At 47.2% G+C, this 19,104-nt stretch overlaps 1 protein-coding gene across 1 annotated transcript in view; it reads left to right on the top strand.

Moving 5' to 3' along the window:
* Positions 1-3,781: 3,781 nt before the first annotated feature.
* The window catches only part of LOC144733003 (uncharacterized), a 29,740-nt gene continuing 14,417 nt past the window's right edge, over positions 3,782-19,104 (top strand). Inside the window, exons 1-5 of the mRNA XM_078614708.1 lie at positions 3,782-3,959; positions 4,062-4,091; positions 5,542-5,571; positions 9,598-9,654; positions 14,773-14,808. Of these exons, the coding sequence (XP_078470834.1) occupies positions 3,876-3,959; positions 4,062-4,091; positions 5,542-5,571; positions 9,598-9,654; positions 14,773-14,808 (237 nt within the window). The 5' untranslated portion in view covers positions 3,782-3,875. The remainder of the gene's footprint in view (positions 3,960-4,061; positions 4,092-5,541; positions 5,572-9,597; positions 9,655-14,772; positions 14,809-19,104) is intronic.

Raw genomic sequence — 19,104 nt, 5'->3', positions numbered from 1 at the left:
TCCCTCACCCACTCACCCACTGACTCACCCACTCACCCACTCACTCACCCACTTACCCACTCAGTCACCCACTCACTCACCGACTCACCCACTCACTGACCCACTTTCTCACCCACCAACGCACTCACCCACCCACTCACCCACTCACTCACCCACTCAACCACTCACCCACTCACTCACCCACTCACTCACCCACTCACTCACCGACTCACCCACTCACTCACCCACTCTCTCACCCACCAACCCACTCCACTCACCCACTCACTCACCCACTCACCCACTCCCTCACACAGACTCGCGCACAGGGTCACTCACACAAAGCCAAATATCCCCCGTATAGCCTTAAAATGCAGTTGGGGCAAGTGCTGTCAGCGAGCACCTATTGAAGGCCGGCACTGTGGCACACGAGGGGTTGAGTGGCCAGCACCACACCCGGACCGCCTTTATCGCCCCAGTGGTGATGTTTGTACACACCACACTAGGTACTAATTTGAGGCTGAGTCGACCTAGGGGAGGCCCAGGACCGGTTCAGATGATCGTCACCGGTGTTGGCCGTGAGCACGGATCGAGCTCAGGCTTGCTCAGTTCGATGTGCAGAGTAACGCTAACCAGTGCACCACCGCTCCCTGGCTTACATGAATTCCCACGTGATGATGATGATATCAGCCACTTTGTGGAGCTGCTATCATTTGTGATGGCCAGGTCGCTTTTAAAAAATAGCTACACAGCAGCTCAGTGGAGCCTTACACCTGGTACAAATCAACATAGCTCGTAGTTTGTTTTACACACACACAGCCAAACGTCCATGCACATACAGAAGGCGAGAGGGGGAGGATGGGGAGGGAGACAGAACGTATGTGTGTTGAACTTCTTTCGCACCGTACGTAGCCAACCGTGCTAATCTGAGGTAGTATATAGTGCAGTGTTTAGTAAAGTGCATTGTATTGTATTGGAGTGTATATTAGTCTAGTGTATACTAGCGGTGTATAGTTGTGTAGTGTTTTTTAGTGGAGTGTATTGTAGTGTCGTGTATAGCAGTGTAATGTATAGTATAGTAGTGTATAGTGATGTACAAGCGTTGCACTTCTTTCACACCGTACGTAGCCAACCGTGCTCGTCGGAGGTGTGCTTGGAGGTGGGGTGTAATAAACTAAACACAACGCAAACTACAAAGTTATGATGACAAGGAAGTATATTTTTTGGGGGGTTTAAATTTGTTGACCATTGCCACTGACAGGAACTTGCAGACTCAGGTGGCGAGGAATGTGAGCCGGCTCACATTCCGAGCGGGCCATTCCTACCAGCAGATGTTCACAATGGAGATATCAGAATCGAAATCCGATGAGCAGCCTGGCTACACGTATTGACAGCTCAACGAAATGGCTTATCGTGGTGGACATTCTACTGCTACATCTATGGTCAAGTTCAAGTTCATTTATTAGGTATAGCCCTGTGAGCCATTCGGCTCTTGAATCGGGTGCAACCGCAACAAACAAAAACACGAACAAACACATCTTAAAGTGAATATGTGACTAAGTGCAAACAGAAATCCAAGAAAAGACAGCAAAACATTGCAGAAAAAAATCACCGTACACCAACGCTGTGTGCAAAAATCCCAGTGGGATGCAAGTCAAACAACCAACAACAACCACAAGACAACTTAGATTAAGGCCATCAGTCTAACTCTGTACTACAACAAACAAACATGGCTAAACCAATATACTTTTCGAAATCACCAAAATAAAGCCATGAAAGCAATGAAACAGTGATCATAGGAACTGACGGAATTTTCACAATAAATGGCATAAACAACATGTATTACCAAAACCCTGCAGCCATAGCTGGTTTCATGAGTAACTCCACAACAGTAGGAGCATCAATCTGAGTATTATAATTTATAATAATGTATGTGGTGGAAAGAGATGATTCATATGGTGGGAGCCACAGGACATCCCTGTCGCACCCCAAGGTGAACAGGGAATGGCTCTGACTCCCGGCCACGCAGTTTACCCGGGCCAGCCCACCATCATCAAGGTCCTTAATGATTGTGAGCAGAGTGTCATGGACTCTGACAGCATGAAGATCAAGCAAGAGCCCTGGCCTATTGATGGTGTATAGGCATGAACCAGCTCAATGAAGCAGAGATGTAGGTCCTGTTGGAATTCCCTACACTTCTGCTGTAGCAGACGGACAGAAAATATGGCGTCGGTGCAGGACCGCCTTCGCCTGAAACCACATTGTGGCTCCGCAAGCCTCTTCTCAGTGTGCCTGGCAAGGCGATGTTGAATAATCCTTGTCAGGACCTTTCCCGGCACACTGAGGAAGGAGGTGACCCTGTAGTTGTTACAGTATGTGGGGTTCCCCTTCTTAAAGAGGGGGACCATCAGGGCATCCTGTGGAACCCATCCAGTGGTCCAGACTGTTATTATGTGATGTAGGGCAGTTTGTACGAAAATGCCACCCTCACTGAGCAGTTCACTTGGGAGATCATCTCTGCCCGGTGCGTTTCCTGGTCTCAGACTCTGGATCGCCTTCCATGCTTCCTCAACAGATGGCACTTCAGCCAGCTACTCACAGAGAGTGGCGACTTCCTCCAATATTGGAGGCACCGCAGCCTCAAGCTGGGTCATCCCCACCTTACCCCATGATGTTTTCTGGGCTAAGAGTTTCGCCTCCCTCCAAGAACTCACATAAATGCTCAGAAAACCTGCTCATGGCGGTCGAAGATTGGATACCAGTTTATTCTCCTTAAGCATTGACACACACATAGACAAACGTAGATATGTCATCAGCATATTGATCTCCATCCAGTAGTGGATAGACCACCGGTGATGGTGATTGCACTGAGAGACAAAGTGCGGAGCACGAGGAAGCACGAGGATTAGAGAACAAACCCAGGGTCGAGTCATCATCATAACCACATTGATCTCCATCCAGCAGTGAATAAATCACGGTGATTGCACTGCGAGACAGAGAGAGGAGCACGGAAATTTGAGAAAAGGTCAAGGGGAGGGAGACTCGGGGAGGAGAGATGGGGAGGGGAGAGAAAGTGTTGTGCGGAGACACGCGGAGACGTGCAGAGAGAGAGACGCGGAGATACGGTGAGACACGTAGAGTGAGTAGGTGAGTGTGTAGGTTAGTGAGTGGATAGGTGAGTGAGTGAGTGGGGGACTGGTTATGTGAGTGAGTGGGTAGGTGAGTGAGTGGGTAGGTGAGTGAGTGGGTGAGTGGGGGACTGGGTAGTGAATGGGTAGGTGCATGAGTGAGTGAGTGGGGGACTTGGGATGGGAGTGAGTGTGTAGGTGAGTGAGTGGTAAGTGGGGGATAAGGTATGTGAGTGAGTGGGTAGGTGAGTGAGTGGGTAGGTGATTCAGTGGGTAGGTGAGTGAGTGGGTAGGTGAGTAAGTGGATGAGTTGGTGAGTGAGTGAGTGAGTGAACCCGGCCACCCAAGTTTCATTCCCGCTCACGGCCACCAACACCAGCGATAGCAATTATCTGAACCGGTTTTGGGACTCCCCTAGATCGACTCAGCCTCAAATGAGAACCAAGTTGCGGTGTGGAGTAAACATCGCCACTGGAGAGACAAAGGCGGCCGGGCGTGGTGCTGGCCACCCACCCCTTCGTGTGCCACAGTGCTGGCCTTCATGGGCGCTCACTAACAGCACTTGCCCCGACAGCATTTGAAGGCTCTACGGGGGATCTTTGGCTTTGTGTGAGTGTACCTGTGCGCGAGTCTGCGTGAGGGAGTGGGTGAGTGAGTTCGTCGGTGAGTGAGTGGGTGAGTGGGTGAATGAGTGGGTGGGTGAGTGAGGGTGTGGGTGAGTGAGTGAGTGAACGAGTTAGTGAGTGTGTCTGTCGTCTGGTGGTGGCAGTGATGATGATTTTGTTGATATATTTTAGGACAGAAATGGCGTCACTGATGGTGATGATGGTGGTGGTGATGGTGATGGTGGCTGAGGTAAGGTGATGCTGATGATTTTGATGATGATGTTGATGCTGATGCAGGTGTTCAATATGACGCTGTGAATTATGCTAATGATGATGTTGATTATGTTTTTAGGTGCAAAGTGATATCACCATCTACCAGAACGTAAGAATGATAGCCTATGACACTCACTCATTCACTCACCAACTCAACCCTTACTCACCAACGCACTCACCCACCCATTCACTCACCCACGAACCCACCTACCTACTCACTCACCCACCCACTCAAACACCCACTCACTCACCCACAAACTCACTCACCCACCCATTCACTCATCCACTCACCCACTCACTCACCCACTCACCCGCTCACTCACCCACTCATTCACCCACTCACTCACTCACTTACCCATTCACTCACCCACCCGCTCACCACCCTACCCACTCACTCACCCACCCACCCACTCAACCACCCACTCATTCACCTACTCACTTACCCACCCACCCATTCACCCACTCACTCCACTACCCACCCACCCACAGACCCACCAACTCATTTACCCACCAACTCACTCACCCACCCACTGGTCCACCAACTCACTCATTCACTAACTCATTCAACCACTCCGTCACCGACACAAAACAAAGATCCTCCGTATCGCCTCAAACAACTGTAGGGGCAAGCGCTGTTGGCGAGTAACAGCTATGAAGGCCGGTACTCTGCCATACAATGCAGTGGGTAACCAGCACCACAGCCCGGCCACCTTTGTCACCCGTAATAGGATACTCATTTGAGGCTGAGTCCACCTAGGGGAGGGAGGATCCCAGGACCGATTCAGATGTTGGCCGTGAGTGGCCGGAATCGAACTCGGGTCTCCTTGTGCAAGTTCATAGCGCAGTGCGCTGTGCACTAACCATTGCGCCACCGCTCCCCCAACACTGCCACCAAGTGTGCATTTCTCTACAATTGCTTCGTTTTTGTTGTCTTTAGTTTGTTGTCCTTCCCCCGCCCCCTCCGATCGGCACGGTGGGCTACGTAGCATGCGAAAGAAGTTCAACATTAATATATACTATGTACAACTCTACACTACACGATACACTACACTATGATACACTACACTAGACACAACCATGGATTAATAAGGGTGGCTATGTACGGTGCAAAATAAGTTATACACACATACATACGTATACACAACTATACACTACAATACTATACACTACACTATAAACTACACTGCTATGCACTATACTATAAACTACACTACAAACTACACTACTATACACTACACTATAAACTATACTACTATAAATGTAGATTTAAAGCTTTCGTGACTGCAGGGATTCATATTCTTGGTTCTTTCGGTAAAGTCACGTAGAAGGGAAATTTTATTATTTCACTTCTACGTGACTTTACCGAAAGAAGGGAAATTTTATTATTTCACTTCTACGTGACTTTACCGAAAGAACCAAGAATATACTACTATACACTACACTATGAACTACACTACTTTTTACTATGCTGTCTGCAACCTTCGATTAGCACAGGTGACTATGTATGGTGCGAAATAAGTTAAAAGGACATGATGATGGCGTGTATTTTTTCTCTGCAGGCAACTGATTTGGTCATCATATACAACCGAGTAAGTACCGCGCTGCTGATGATGATGCTGATCTTGCTGCTGATGATGATGTTGCCGCTGATGATGTTGCCGCTGATGATGATGATGATGTTGCTGCTGATGAGAAATGTTGTTGATGATGGTGTTTCTGTTCTTGCTGATGATGGTGTTGCTGAGATGTTGCTGCTGCTGATGATGTTGCTACTGATGATAATGTTGCTACTACTGATGATGATGTTGCTGATGATGATGTTGCAGCTGATGACGATGATGATGTTGCTGATGATGTTGTTGCTGCTGATGATGATGCTGATGACGTTGCTGCTGATGATGTTGCTGATGATGCTGCTGATGATGATGCTGTTGCAGCTGATGATGATGATGTTGCTGATGATAATGTTTACACTATGAGATCTCTTTTACCAGTGGCAAAATATAATGGTAGGTTTTTACCCTTTTAACTGGTACAAAACTGACACCTTTATTCAAGGCATCATGTTTGCAATGACCACAACACAAGTAGTCAATAAAGCAAACAAAAAGAAGCAACTCTGATAAGGATAATAATATGCACTGTCCTTGAAGTTGATTGGCCCACACCCGAGACGGCTTTCTTTAGAGCCTAGTCCCCATTGGTGTAGGGCCAGATGACACCAGAAGGCGTACAACTCAAAAACAGTGCAATATCAGAGTATTGAGAGTTCGGGGTAAACATTTACACTATGAGATCTCTTTTACCAGTGGCAAAATATAATGGTAGGTTTTTACCCTTTTAACTGGTACAAAACTGACACCTTTATTCAAGGCATCATGTTTGCAATGACCACAACACAAGTAGTCAATAAAGCAAACAAAAAGAAGCAACTCTGATAAGGATAATAATATGCACTGTCCTTGAAGTTGATTGGCCCACACCCGAGACGGCTTTCTTTAGAGCCTAGTCCCCATTGGTGTAGGGCCAGATGACACCAGAAGGCGTACAACTCAAAAACAGTGCAATATCAGAGTATTGAGAGTTCGGGGTAAACATTTACACTATGAGATCTCTTTTACCAGTGGCAAAATATAATGGTAGGTTTTTACCCTTTTAACTGGTACAAAACTGACACCTTTATTCAAGGCATCATGTTTGCAATGACCACAACACAAGTAGTCAATAAAGCAAACAAAAAGAAGCAACTCTGATAAGGATAATAATATGCACTGTCCTTGAAGTTGATTGGCCCACACCCGAGACGGCTTTCTTTAGAGCCTAGTCCCCATTGGTGTAGGGCCAGATGACACCAGAAGGCGTACAACTCAAAAACAGTGCAATATCAGAGTATTGAGAGTTCGGGGTAAACATTTACACTATGAGATCTCTTTTACCAGTGGCAAAATATAATGGTAGGTTTTTACCCTTTTAACTGGTACAAAACTGACACCTTTATTCAAGGCATCATGTTTGCAATGACCACAACACAAGTAGTCAATAAAGCAAACAAAAAGAAGCAACTCTGATAAGGATAATAATATGCACTGTCCTTGAAGTTGATTGGCCCACACCCGAGACGGCTTTCTTTAGAGCCTAGTCCCCATTGGTGTAGGGCCAGATGACACCAGAAGGCGTACAACTCAAAAACAGTGCAATATCAGAGTATTGAGAGTTCGGGGTAAACATTTACACTATGAGATCTCTTTTACCAGTGGCAAAATATAATGGTAGGTTTTTACCCTTTTAACTGGTACAAAACTGACACCTTTATTCAAGGCATCATGTTTGCAATGACCACAACACAAGTAGTCAATGAAGCAAACAAAAAGAAGCAACTCTGATAAGGATAATAATATGCACTGTCCTTGAAGTTGATTGGCCCACACCCGAGACGGCTTTCTTTAGAGCCTAGTCCCCATTGGTGTAGGGCCAGATGACACCAGAAGGCGTACAACTCAAAAACAGTGCAATATCAGAGTATTGAGAGTTCGGGGTAAACATTTACACTATGAGATCTCTTTTACCAGTGGCAAAATATAATGGTAGGTTTTTACCCTTTTAACTGGTACAAAACTGACACCTTTATTCAAGGCATCATGTTTGCAATGACCACAACACAAGTAGTCAATAAAGCAAACAAAAAGAAGCAACTCTGATAAGGATAATAATATGCACTGTCCTTGAAGTTGATTGGCCCACACCCGAGACGGCTTTCTTTAGAGCCTAGTCCCCATTGGTGTAGGGCCAGATGACACCAGAAGGCGTACAACTCAAAAACAGTGCAATATCAGAGTATTGAGAGTTCGGGGTAAACATTTACACTATGAGATCTCTTTTACCAGTGGCAAAATATAATGGTAGGTTTTTACCCTTTTAACTGGTACAAAACTGACACCTTTATTCAAGGCATCATGTTTGCAATGACCACAACACAAGTAGTCAATAAAGCCTTCTGGTGTCATCTGGCCCTACACCAATGGGGACTAGGCTCTAAAGAAAGCCGTCTCGGGTGTGGGCCAATCAACTTCAAGGACAGTGCATATTATTATCCTTATCAGAGTTGCTTCTTTTTGTTTGCTTTATTGACTACTTGTGTTGTGGTCATTGCAAACATGATGCCTTGAATAAAGGTGTCAGTTTTGTACCAGTTAAAAGGGTAAAAACCTACCATTATATTTTGCCACTGGTAAAAGAGATCTCATAGTGTAAATGTTTACCCCGAACTCTCAATACTCTGATATTGCACTGTTTTTGAGTTGTACGCCTTCTGGTGTCATCTGGCCCTACACCAATGGGGACTAGGCTCTAAAGAAAGCCGTCTCGGGTGTGGGCCAATCAACTTCAAGGACAGTGCATATTATTATCCTTATCAGAGTTGCTTCTTTTTGTTTGCTTTATTGACTACTTGTGTTGTGGTCATTGCAAACATGATGCCTTGAATAAAGGTGTCAGTTTTGTACCAGTTAAAAGGGTAAAAACCTACCATTATATTTTGCCACTGGTAAAAGAGATCTCATAGTGTAAATGTTTACCCCGAACTCTCAATACTCTGATATTGCACTGTTTTTGAGTTGTACGCCTTCTGGTGTCATCTGGCCCTACACCAATGGGGACTAGGCTCTAAAGAAAGCCGTCTCGGGTGTGGGCCAATCAACTTCAAGGACAGTGCATATTATTATCCTTATCAGAGTTGCTTCTTTTTGTTTGCTTTATTGACTACTTGTGTTGTGGTCATTGCAAACATGATGCCTTGAATAAAGGTGTCAGTTTTGTACCAGTTAAAAGGGTAAAAACCTACCATTATATTTTGCCACTGGTAAAAGAGATCTCATAGTGTAAATGTTTACCCCGAACTCTCAATACTCTGATATTGCACTGTTTTTGAGTTGTACGCCTTCTGGTGTCATCTGGCCCTACACCAATGGGGACTAGGCTCTAAAGAAAGCCGTCTCGGGTGTGGGCCAATCAACTTCAAGGACAGTGCATATTATTATCCTTATCAGAGTTGCTTCTTTTTGTTTGCTTTATTGACTACTTGTGTTGTGGTCATTGCAAACATGATGCCTTGAATAAAGGTGTCAGTTTTGTACCAGTTAAAAGGGTAAAAACCTACCATTATATTTTGCCACTGGTAAAAGAGATCTCATAGTGTAAATGTTTACCCCGAACTCTCAATACTCTGATATTGCACTGTTTTTGAGTTGTACGCCTTCTGGTGTCATCTGGCCCTACACCAATGGGGACTAGGCTCTAAAGAAAGCCGTCTCGGGTGTGGGCCAATCAACTTCAAGGACAGTGCATATTATTATCCTTATCAGAGTTGCTTCTTTTTGTTTGCTTTATTGACTACTTGTGTTGTGGTCATTGCAAACATGATGCCTTGAATAAAGGTGTCAGTTTTGTACCAGTTAAAAGGGTAAAAACCTACCACCATGATGATAATGTTGTTCCTGATGATGATGCTGATGATGTTGCTGCTGATGATGCTGATGATGTTACTGCTGAAGATGATGATGCTGATGATGATGATGCTGATGATGATGATGTTGCTGATGATTTTGTGTGTTTTCCAGTCGATGGTTAACCGACCTTCGTTGGCAAGTTACTCTGATGCATGCGATCCTTACCCGGTGAGGAAACGGCTGATGATGATAACGTTGCCAATGATGACGATGCCGATGATGACGATGCCGATGATGACGATGCCGATGATGACGATGCCGATGATGACGATGCCGATGATGACGTTGCCAATGATGATGATGATGCCGATGATGACGATGCCGATCATGACGATGATGACGATGCCAATGATGATGATGATGCCGATGATAACGTTGCCAATGATGACTATGCCGACGATGACGATGCCGACGATGACGTTGCCGATGATGACGATGATGCCAATGATGACGATGCCGATCATGACGTTGCCGATGATGATGATGACGATGATGACGATGCCGATGATGACGATGATGACGATGCCGATGATGACGTTGCCGATGATGACGTTGCCGACGATGACGATGCCGACGATGACGTTGCCGACGATGACGTTGCCGATGATGACGTTGCCGATGATGACGATGCCGATGATGACGATGCCGATGATGACGTTGCCGACGATGACGATGCCGATGATGACGTTGCCGATGATGACGTTGCCGATGATGACGTTGCCGATGATGACGTTGCCGATGATGATGATGTTGCCAATGATGACGATGATGACGTTGACGATGTTGACGATGCCGATGATGACGTTGCCACTGATGACGTTGCCGATGATGACGTTGCCGACGATGACGTTGCAGACGATGACGTTGCCGATGATGACGATGCCGATGATGACGTTGCCGATGATGACGATGCTGATGATGACGTTGCCGATGATGACGTTGCCGATGATGACGATCCCGATGATGACGATGCCGATGATGACGTTGCCGATGATGACGTTGCCGATGATGACGATGCCACTGATGACGTTGCCGATGATGATGATGCCGATGATGACGATGCCGATGATGACGTTGCCGATGATGACGTTGCCGATGATGACGTTGCCGATGATGACGATGCCGATGATGATGATGTTGCCAATGATGACGATGATGACGTTGACGATGTTGACGATGCCAATGATGACGTTGCCGATGATGACATTGCCGATGATGACGATGCCAATGATGACGATGCCGATGATGACGATGCCGATGATGACGATGCCGATCATGACCATGCCGATGATGACGATGCCGATGATGACATTGCCGATGATGACGATGCCGATGATGACGATGCCGATGATGACGATGCCGATGATGACGTTGCCGATCATGACCATGCCGATGATGACGTTGCCGATGATGACGATGCTGATGATGACGTTGCCGATGATGACGTTGCCGATGATGACGATCCCGATGATGACGATGCCGATGATGACGTTGCCGATGATGATGTTGCCGATGATGACGATGCCACTGATGACGTTGCCGATGATGATGATGCCGATGATGACGATGCCGATGATGACGTTGCCGATGATGACGTTGCCGATGATGACGTTGCTGATGATGACGATGCCGATGATGATGATGTTGCCAATGATGACGATGATGACGTTGACGATGTTGACGATGCCGATGATGACGTTGCCGATGATGACGTTGCCGATGATGACGATGCCGATGATGACGATGCCGATGATGACGATGCCGATGATGACGATGCCGATCATGACGATGCCGATGATGACGATGCCGATGATGACGTTGCCGATCATGACCATGCCGATGATGACGTTGCCGATGATGATGATTCCGATGATGACGATGATGCCAATGATGACGTTGCCGATGATGACGATGCCGATGATGACGTTGCCGATGATGACGATGATGCCAATGATGACGTTGCCGATGATGACTATGCCGATGATGATGTTGCCGATGATGACGATGCCGATGATGACGTTGCCGATGACAACGATGCCGATGACGACGTTGCCGATGACGACGATGCCGATGACGACGATGCCGATGACGATGTTGCCGATGATGCCGATGATTCCAATGATGACGTTGCCGATGATGACGATGCCGATGATGACGATGCCGATGATGACGATGCCGATGATGGCGTTGCCAATGACGACAATGCCGACGATGACGTTGCCGATGATGACGATGATGCCAATGATGACGATGCCGATCATGACGTTGCCGATGATGATGACGATGATGACGATGCCGATGATGAAGATGCCGATGATGACGATGCCGATGATGACGATGCCGATGATGACGTTGCCGATCATGACCATGCCGATGATGACGTTGCCGATGATGATGATGCCGATGATGACGATGATGCCAATGATGACGTTGCCGATGATGACAATGCCGATGATGACGTTGCCGATGATGACGTTGCCGATGATGACAATGATGCTAATGATGACGTTGCCGATGATGACTATGCCGATGATGACGTTGCCGATGATGACGATGCCGATGACGACGTTGCCGATGACGACGATGCCGATGACGACGATGCCGATGACGACGTTGTCGATGATGCCGATGATGCCAATGATGACGTTGCCGATGATGACGATGCCGATGATGGCGTTGCCGATGACGACGTTGCTGATGACGACGATGCCGATGACGCTGATGCCGATGACGACGTTGCCGATGACGACGATACCGATGACGACGATGCCGATGATGACGATGCCGATGATGACGATGCCGATGTTGACGTTGCTGATGACGATGTTGCCGATGACGACGATGCCGATGACGCTGAGGCCGATGACGACGTTGCCGATGACAACGATGCCGATGACGACGTTGCTGATGACGACGTTGCCGATGACGACGTTGCCGATGATGATGACGACGATGACGATGCCGACAATGACGATGCCGATGATGACGATGCCGATGATGACGATGCCGATGATGACGATGCCGATGATGACGATGCCGATGATGACGATGCCGATGATGACGTTGCCAATGATGATGATGATGCCGATGATGACGATGCCGATCATGACGATGATGACGATGCCAATGATGATGATGATGCCGATGATAACGTTGCCAATGATGACTATGCCGACGATGACGATGCCGACGATGACGTTGCCGATGATGACGATGATGCCAATGATGACGATGCCGATCATGACGTTGCCGATGATGATGATGACGATGATGACGATGCCGATGATGACGATGACGATGATGACGATGCCGATGATGACGTTGCCGATGATGACGTTGCCGACGATGACGATGCCGACGATGATGTTGCCGACGATGACGTTGCCGATGATGACGTTGCCGATGATGACGATGCCGATGATGACGATGCCGATGATGACGTTGCCGACGATGACGATGCCGATGATGACGTTGCCGATGATGACGTTGCCGATGATGACGTTGCCGATGATGACGTTGCCGATGATGATGATGTTGCCAATGATGACGATGATGACGTTGACGATGTTGACGATGCCGATGATGACGTTGCCACTGATGACGTTGCCGATGATGACGTTGCCGACGATGACGTTGCAGACGATGACGTTGCCGATGATGACGATGCCGATGATGACGTTGCCGATGATGACGATGCTGATGATGACGTTGCCGATGATGACGTTGCCGATGATGACGATCCCGATGATGACGATGCCGATGATGACGTTGCCGATGATGACGTTGCCGATGATGACGATGCCACTGATGACGTGGCCGATGATGATGATGCCGATGATGACGATGCCGATGATGACGTTGCCGATGATGACGTTGCCGATGATGACGTTGCCGATGATGACGATGCCGATGATGATGATGTTGCCAATGATGACGATGATGACGTTGACGATGTTGACGATGCCGATGATGACGTTGCCGATGATGACATTGCCGATGATGACGATGCCGATGATGACGATGCCGATGATGACGATGCCGATGATGACGATGCCGATCATGACGATGCCGATGATGACGATGCCGATGATGACGTTGCCGATCATGACCATGCCGATGATGACGTTGCCGATGATGATGATGCCGATGATGACGATGATGCCAATGATGACGTTGCCGATGATGACGATGCCGATGATGACGTTGCCGATGATGACGATGATGCCAATGATGACGTTGCCGATGATGACTATGCCGATGATGATGTTGCCGATGATGACGATGCCGATGATGACGTTGCCGATGACAACGATGCCGATGACGACGTTGCCGATGACGACGATGCCAATGACGACGATGCCGATGACGATGTTGCCGATGATGCCGATGATTCCAATGATGACATTGCCGATGATGACGATGCCGATGATGACGATGCCGATGATGACGATGCCGATGATGGCGTTGCCAATGACGACAATGCCGACGATGACGTTGCCGATGATGACGATGATGCCAATGATGACGATGCCGATCATGACGTTGCCGATGATGATGACGATGATGACGATGCCGATGATGAAGATGCCGATGATGACGATGCTGATGATGACGATGCCGATGATGACGTTGCCGATCATGACCATGCCGATGATGACGTTGCCGATGATGATGATGCCGATGATGACGATGATGCCAATGATGACGTTGCCGATGATGACAATGCCGATGATGACGTTGCCGATGATGACGTTGCCGATGATGACAATGATGCCAATGATGACGTTGCCGATGATGACTATGCCGATGATGACGTTGCCGATGATGACGATGCCGATGACGACGTTGCCGATGACGACGATGCCGATGACGACGATGCCGATGACGACGTTGTCGATGATGCCGATGATGCCAATGATGACGTTGCCGATGATGACGATGCCGATGATGGCGTTGCCGATGACGACGTTGCTGATGACGACGATGCCGATGACGCTGATGCCGATGACGACGTTGCCGATGACGACGATACCGATGACGACGATGCCGATGATGACGATGCCGATGATGACGATGCCGATGTTGACATTGCTGATGACGATGTTGCCGATGACGACGATGCCGATGACGCTGAGGCCGATGACGACGTTGCCGATGACGACGATGCCGATGACGACGTTGCTGATGACGACGTTGCCGATGACGACGTTGCCGATGATGATGACGACGATGACGATGCCGACGATGACGATGCCGATGATGACGTTGCCGATGATGACGTTGCAGACGGATATCACCACAACACCCACCGTCTCTGTCGTGGTGAGTAGAGCGTCACGTGACACCAATCACCATCATCAGCAACATCATCAGCAGCATCATCAGCAAGATCATCATCGGCAACATCATCAGCAACATCATCATCAGCAACAACATAAACACCAAAATCATCATCAGCATCACTAGGATGCCACTCACCACCAGAGGCCGCTATCACCCTTCATGCGTTATCGTGACACTCTGACCCCGTGGACCCCGACTGGACATCTGTGAAACAGAGCTTCATAGCTCATCGGATTCCCCCTTTAGGAGTATAAATGTAAGAATCTGATTTCTCTCTCTCTCCATTTCTCTGCCCATCTCTCTTTCCATCTTTCTGGCGTGCGCGATGAACACCACCACCACCACGTGACTTTTCTTTCGTGTTGTGCGCGGTGCATTTAGCGCCACAGCGCGTGGATCTAAAGCGTTGGTTTTCATTTGTTTGCTGGTGACTGTGTATTTCATATCGGAATCGCCTCCAGTGCTGTTGCTGCTGGCGGCAATAACAGTTGTTTAAAAGTCAAAAGTCTCTCAACATATCTCCCCAACTTCTCTCTCCGTCGTCGCTATATCACCATCTTTCTTTTTTTTACGATCAGAGGAAACAAGAAGATGCTCGGTGTCATCGGCACTTTGCTTCGTTCAACATTTAGTTTTTTGGGTTTTTTCAATGCTTTACTTTATGTGCCCCCCCTCCCCTTTTTAAATGAAATATTTCACGAAATATTTTACGCTCTGCTCTCCTCTCCCCATCTCTATCTCCCACCATTTCTCTCCCCATCTCTCTCTTGCCGGCGCATGATGGGAAGTGGCCATTCCTCTCTGGTGATCTTGTGGTGTCTATGCACATCGCCTGGGTTCAGAATCAGGATATTTAACTAGACTGAAGGAATCCGATGCTGCTGCTACTCACGAACAGCACTTGCCCCAACAACCTGTTAAGGCTTCACGGTGGATCTTTGTCTTTGGCGTGGGTTATCTCATCAGCCGAACTCGGCAGGAATTGACGCACTCAAACTAAACAATACATTTTTTATTTTTCCAGGTAATACCCACTGAGCTCAGTAGCTTTTGTTCATAATCGACCTGGCCATCACATAACGATAGCAGGGTCAACCATGTGGCTGACATCATCATGATCACGTGGGAATGTAAAGCAGCAGCCAGATACTCTCTCGACGCATCGTGACGTCCATTCTAGATGTGGAGGCGAAAGTCACGCGACCACCACAGGGAGAGAGACGCAGACTCCAAATATGCAGCAGGTGTCAGTGTCAGGATTTAATCCACGACCTCCTGTATACCAGGCGAGGTAGTTAACATATCGTAGGGTCGGGATCAAACTCACTACCTCCTGCATACCAGGCGAGGTAGTTAACATATCCAGAGGTGTAAAAAGTACTCAAAAATGTTACTCAAGTGAAAGTACAAGTACTGAGGGAAAATTTTACTCAATTAAAAGTAAAAGTATCTGGCTAGAATCTTACTTGAGTAAAAGTAAAAAAGTACCACATTAAAATTGTACTTGAGTATTAAAGAAGTAAAAGTAACAGCAAGAATGAAAACTAGAGATTATTGTTTAAGCTTTTAATCTCAATGTTAGTTAATACATTAACCAGAGGTGGGACAAAGTCATTGTTATGCAAGTCCAAGTCGAGTCGCAAGTCATCAAATTCATGACTCGAGTCTGACTCGAGTCCAAGTCACATGACTCGAGTCCACATCTCATAGGTGGGACAAAGTCATTGTTATGCAAGTCCAAGTCGAGTCGCAAGTCATCAAATTCATGACTCGAGTCTGACTCGAGTCCAAGTCACATGACTCGAGTCCACACCTCTGACATTAACTAATGAACCTTATTGTAAAGTGTTACCGTTTTGACAATACAACATGTTTGGTAATTATTAAAAATAAAAATTCCTCGCTTGATTTTCTCGTGTTGTGCATGAATTCAAACACAATGAGAGCACGGAACGATAATGATGATTCAAAGCAATACTGCTATAGGCGCCAAATTTCCCGTGGACCTAACGTTACCATAGCAAATAATTTACAGACAATTACAAATGCATTTTAGCATTTTATTACGTGAGCCTTATATTGTCAGTCGCATGCATTAGTGAAAATAAGCCTACTACACATATAAAAGGCGCGCCATCAAGGTCAAAACATGCACACAAAAAAACTATCAGTAAAACAAAATACTTAACGTACTTACCTCAATATGCTTCCTTAAGTTTGATAGCGAACTTTTGAAGGCCGATATTTCCTTATTAAGCGGGAGACAAAGGACACATTTAATCTTGAATGAATCCTTATTAATACCACTAAAAGAAAAGAATTCGCTAAGATACGGCCACGGGTGCTCTTGATCCTGTGGCTGATTTTGGACTGTGCTCGCAGCTGAATCACGTTCTTCCTCCATTTTCTTCCACTGATTGACTGTTATAATTTCTCTAATTTCCAGGTCAAGGTGCTGTGCATTGTGGTAATAGATGTGACATGACGTCACTTCCAAAGGACCAATGAACATGTCTGACCAATTTCACGTAATGTGAAAACGATTTTCATAGGCAGAATAAATAACATTTAAATTAAACTGGGCATCAGCGCAATTCAATTGGTTTGGTAATAGCAACGAAAAATAGAATGAAGTGATCTCCAAAAAATAAGTACTTTTTGACTGTAAATAAAATTGTAAGGAGTAAAAAGTACTTTTTTTTCTAAAAAAATGTAATTAAGTAAAAGTAAAAATATTGATTTTTATTCGTACTCAAGTAAAGTAAAAATCCCCAAAAATAATACTTAAGTACAGTAATCAAGTAAAATTACTCAAGTACTTTACACCTCTGAACATATCGCGGAGCCGGGATCGAACCCACAACCTCCTGCATACCAGGCGAGGTAGTTAACATCTCGTAGGGTCGGGATCGAACTCACTACCTCCTGCATACCAGACGAGGTAGTTAACATATCGCGGAGCAGGGATCGAACCCACGACCTCCTACATACCAGGCGAGGGAGTTAACATCTCGCGGGGCCGGGATCGAACTCACTACCTTCTCCATACCAGACGAGGTAGTTAACATATCGCGGAGCCGGGATCGAACCCACGACCTCCTACATACCAGGCGAGGGAGTTAACATCTCGCAGGGCCGGGATCGAACTCACGACCTGTTCTGAAGAAATGTATTTTCAGTTTATTGTAGTGGTGTCGTGTATAGTAGTGTAGTGTATAGTGTGCAGTAGTGTTGTGTGTTTGTAGCACGAAGCCAAATCGAGCTAATCGGAAGTTGCGATTGTATGACAACAAACTAAAACACAGCAACGAGCAGTTCTAGAAACGAGTCTGTCAATCGAGATGATGGCGCAAAGAGTGGCAGCACCGTTCCCCAGCGGCTTCACCCATTGTATATGCGAAAGGGAGGAGAGTTCTGTTTAACACGTAGGCTTTCGCGACCAATATTATTCATAATCAACGTTTTTGGGTTTAGATCGCGTTATTTATAAATGTGTCGTAACCCTCCACCACCCGACACGGCCAATCAGTAAAAAACTGTCACGTTGACAAAAGACAAATAGTTTACTGCTTTAGCCCACCGGTGTGTTGAAGCGTGAAACCACAACATTTACAATTTGAGTACGACGTTTCGCTGGTAATTGCATCCAGCATCATCGGGCAATTCTGCAAGAAACAATTGCTGAAGTGGACAAAAGGGTTGCCGTGACAAGAAGCTATATAGGTGTAATGCAAGCGTAAATGGGCAGGCCGGATGTGACGATCCGCGAGGGAGGAGTCAGGGTCACGTGGGAGAGGGAGGAGTCAGGATCACGTGGGGGAGAGGTTATAGGAAGGACACAGGAAGACATCTGGAGCAGTCGAGGGAGTGAAGAGGGAGACCACGTTGGGTGGTCGCCGTGCCCTCAGCCTGGAGGCTGAGGGGGCTCACCAGACGGCGCCAGCCAGCGGGGTGAGGAGAGAGCAGAGTGCGCGGGGCGCACAGGGCGTGCGAGGTTGCACAGAGCAGCAGAGTAACTGCAGAGCTAGCGGAGGGCTAGCACAGGGCGTGCGAGGTTGCACGGAGCAGCAGAGTAGCTGCAGAGCTAGCGGAGGACTAGCAGGGGGTGCGAGGTTGCACAGGCAGCAGGGTAGCTGCAGAGTGCGCGGGGCGCAAGGAGAGACGACGCTGGACCGAGGAGGAGGCCAGCGGGGTGAGTGGAAGACGAACACAAATAAAGGACCAACGGAGATCAACATCGTGTGATGGAGTCCTTTATTACATAGGTAAGAGAGG

Source organism: Lampetra planeri, chromosome 45 (assembly GCF_965212315.1).
Source record: "Lampetra planeri chromosome 45, kcLamPlan1.2.h2, whole genome shotgun sequence".
NCBI classification, from domain to species: domain Eukaryota; kingdom Metazoa; phylum Chordata; class Hyperoartia; order Petromyzontiformes; family Petromyzontidae; genus Lampetra; species Lampetra planeri.
Note: the sequence above shows the minus strand (reverse complement) of the source record. Positions and strands in the feature narration are given on the sequence as shown.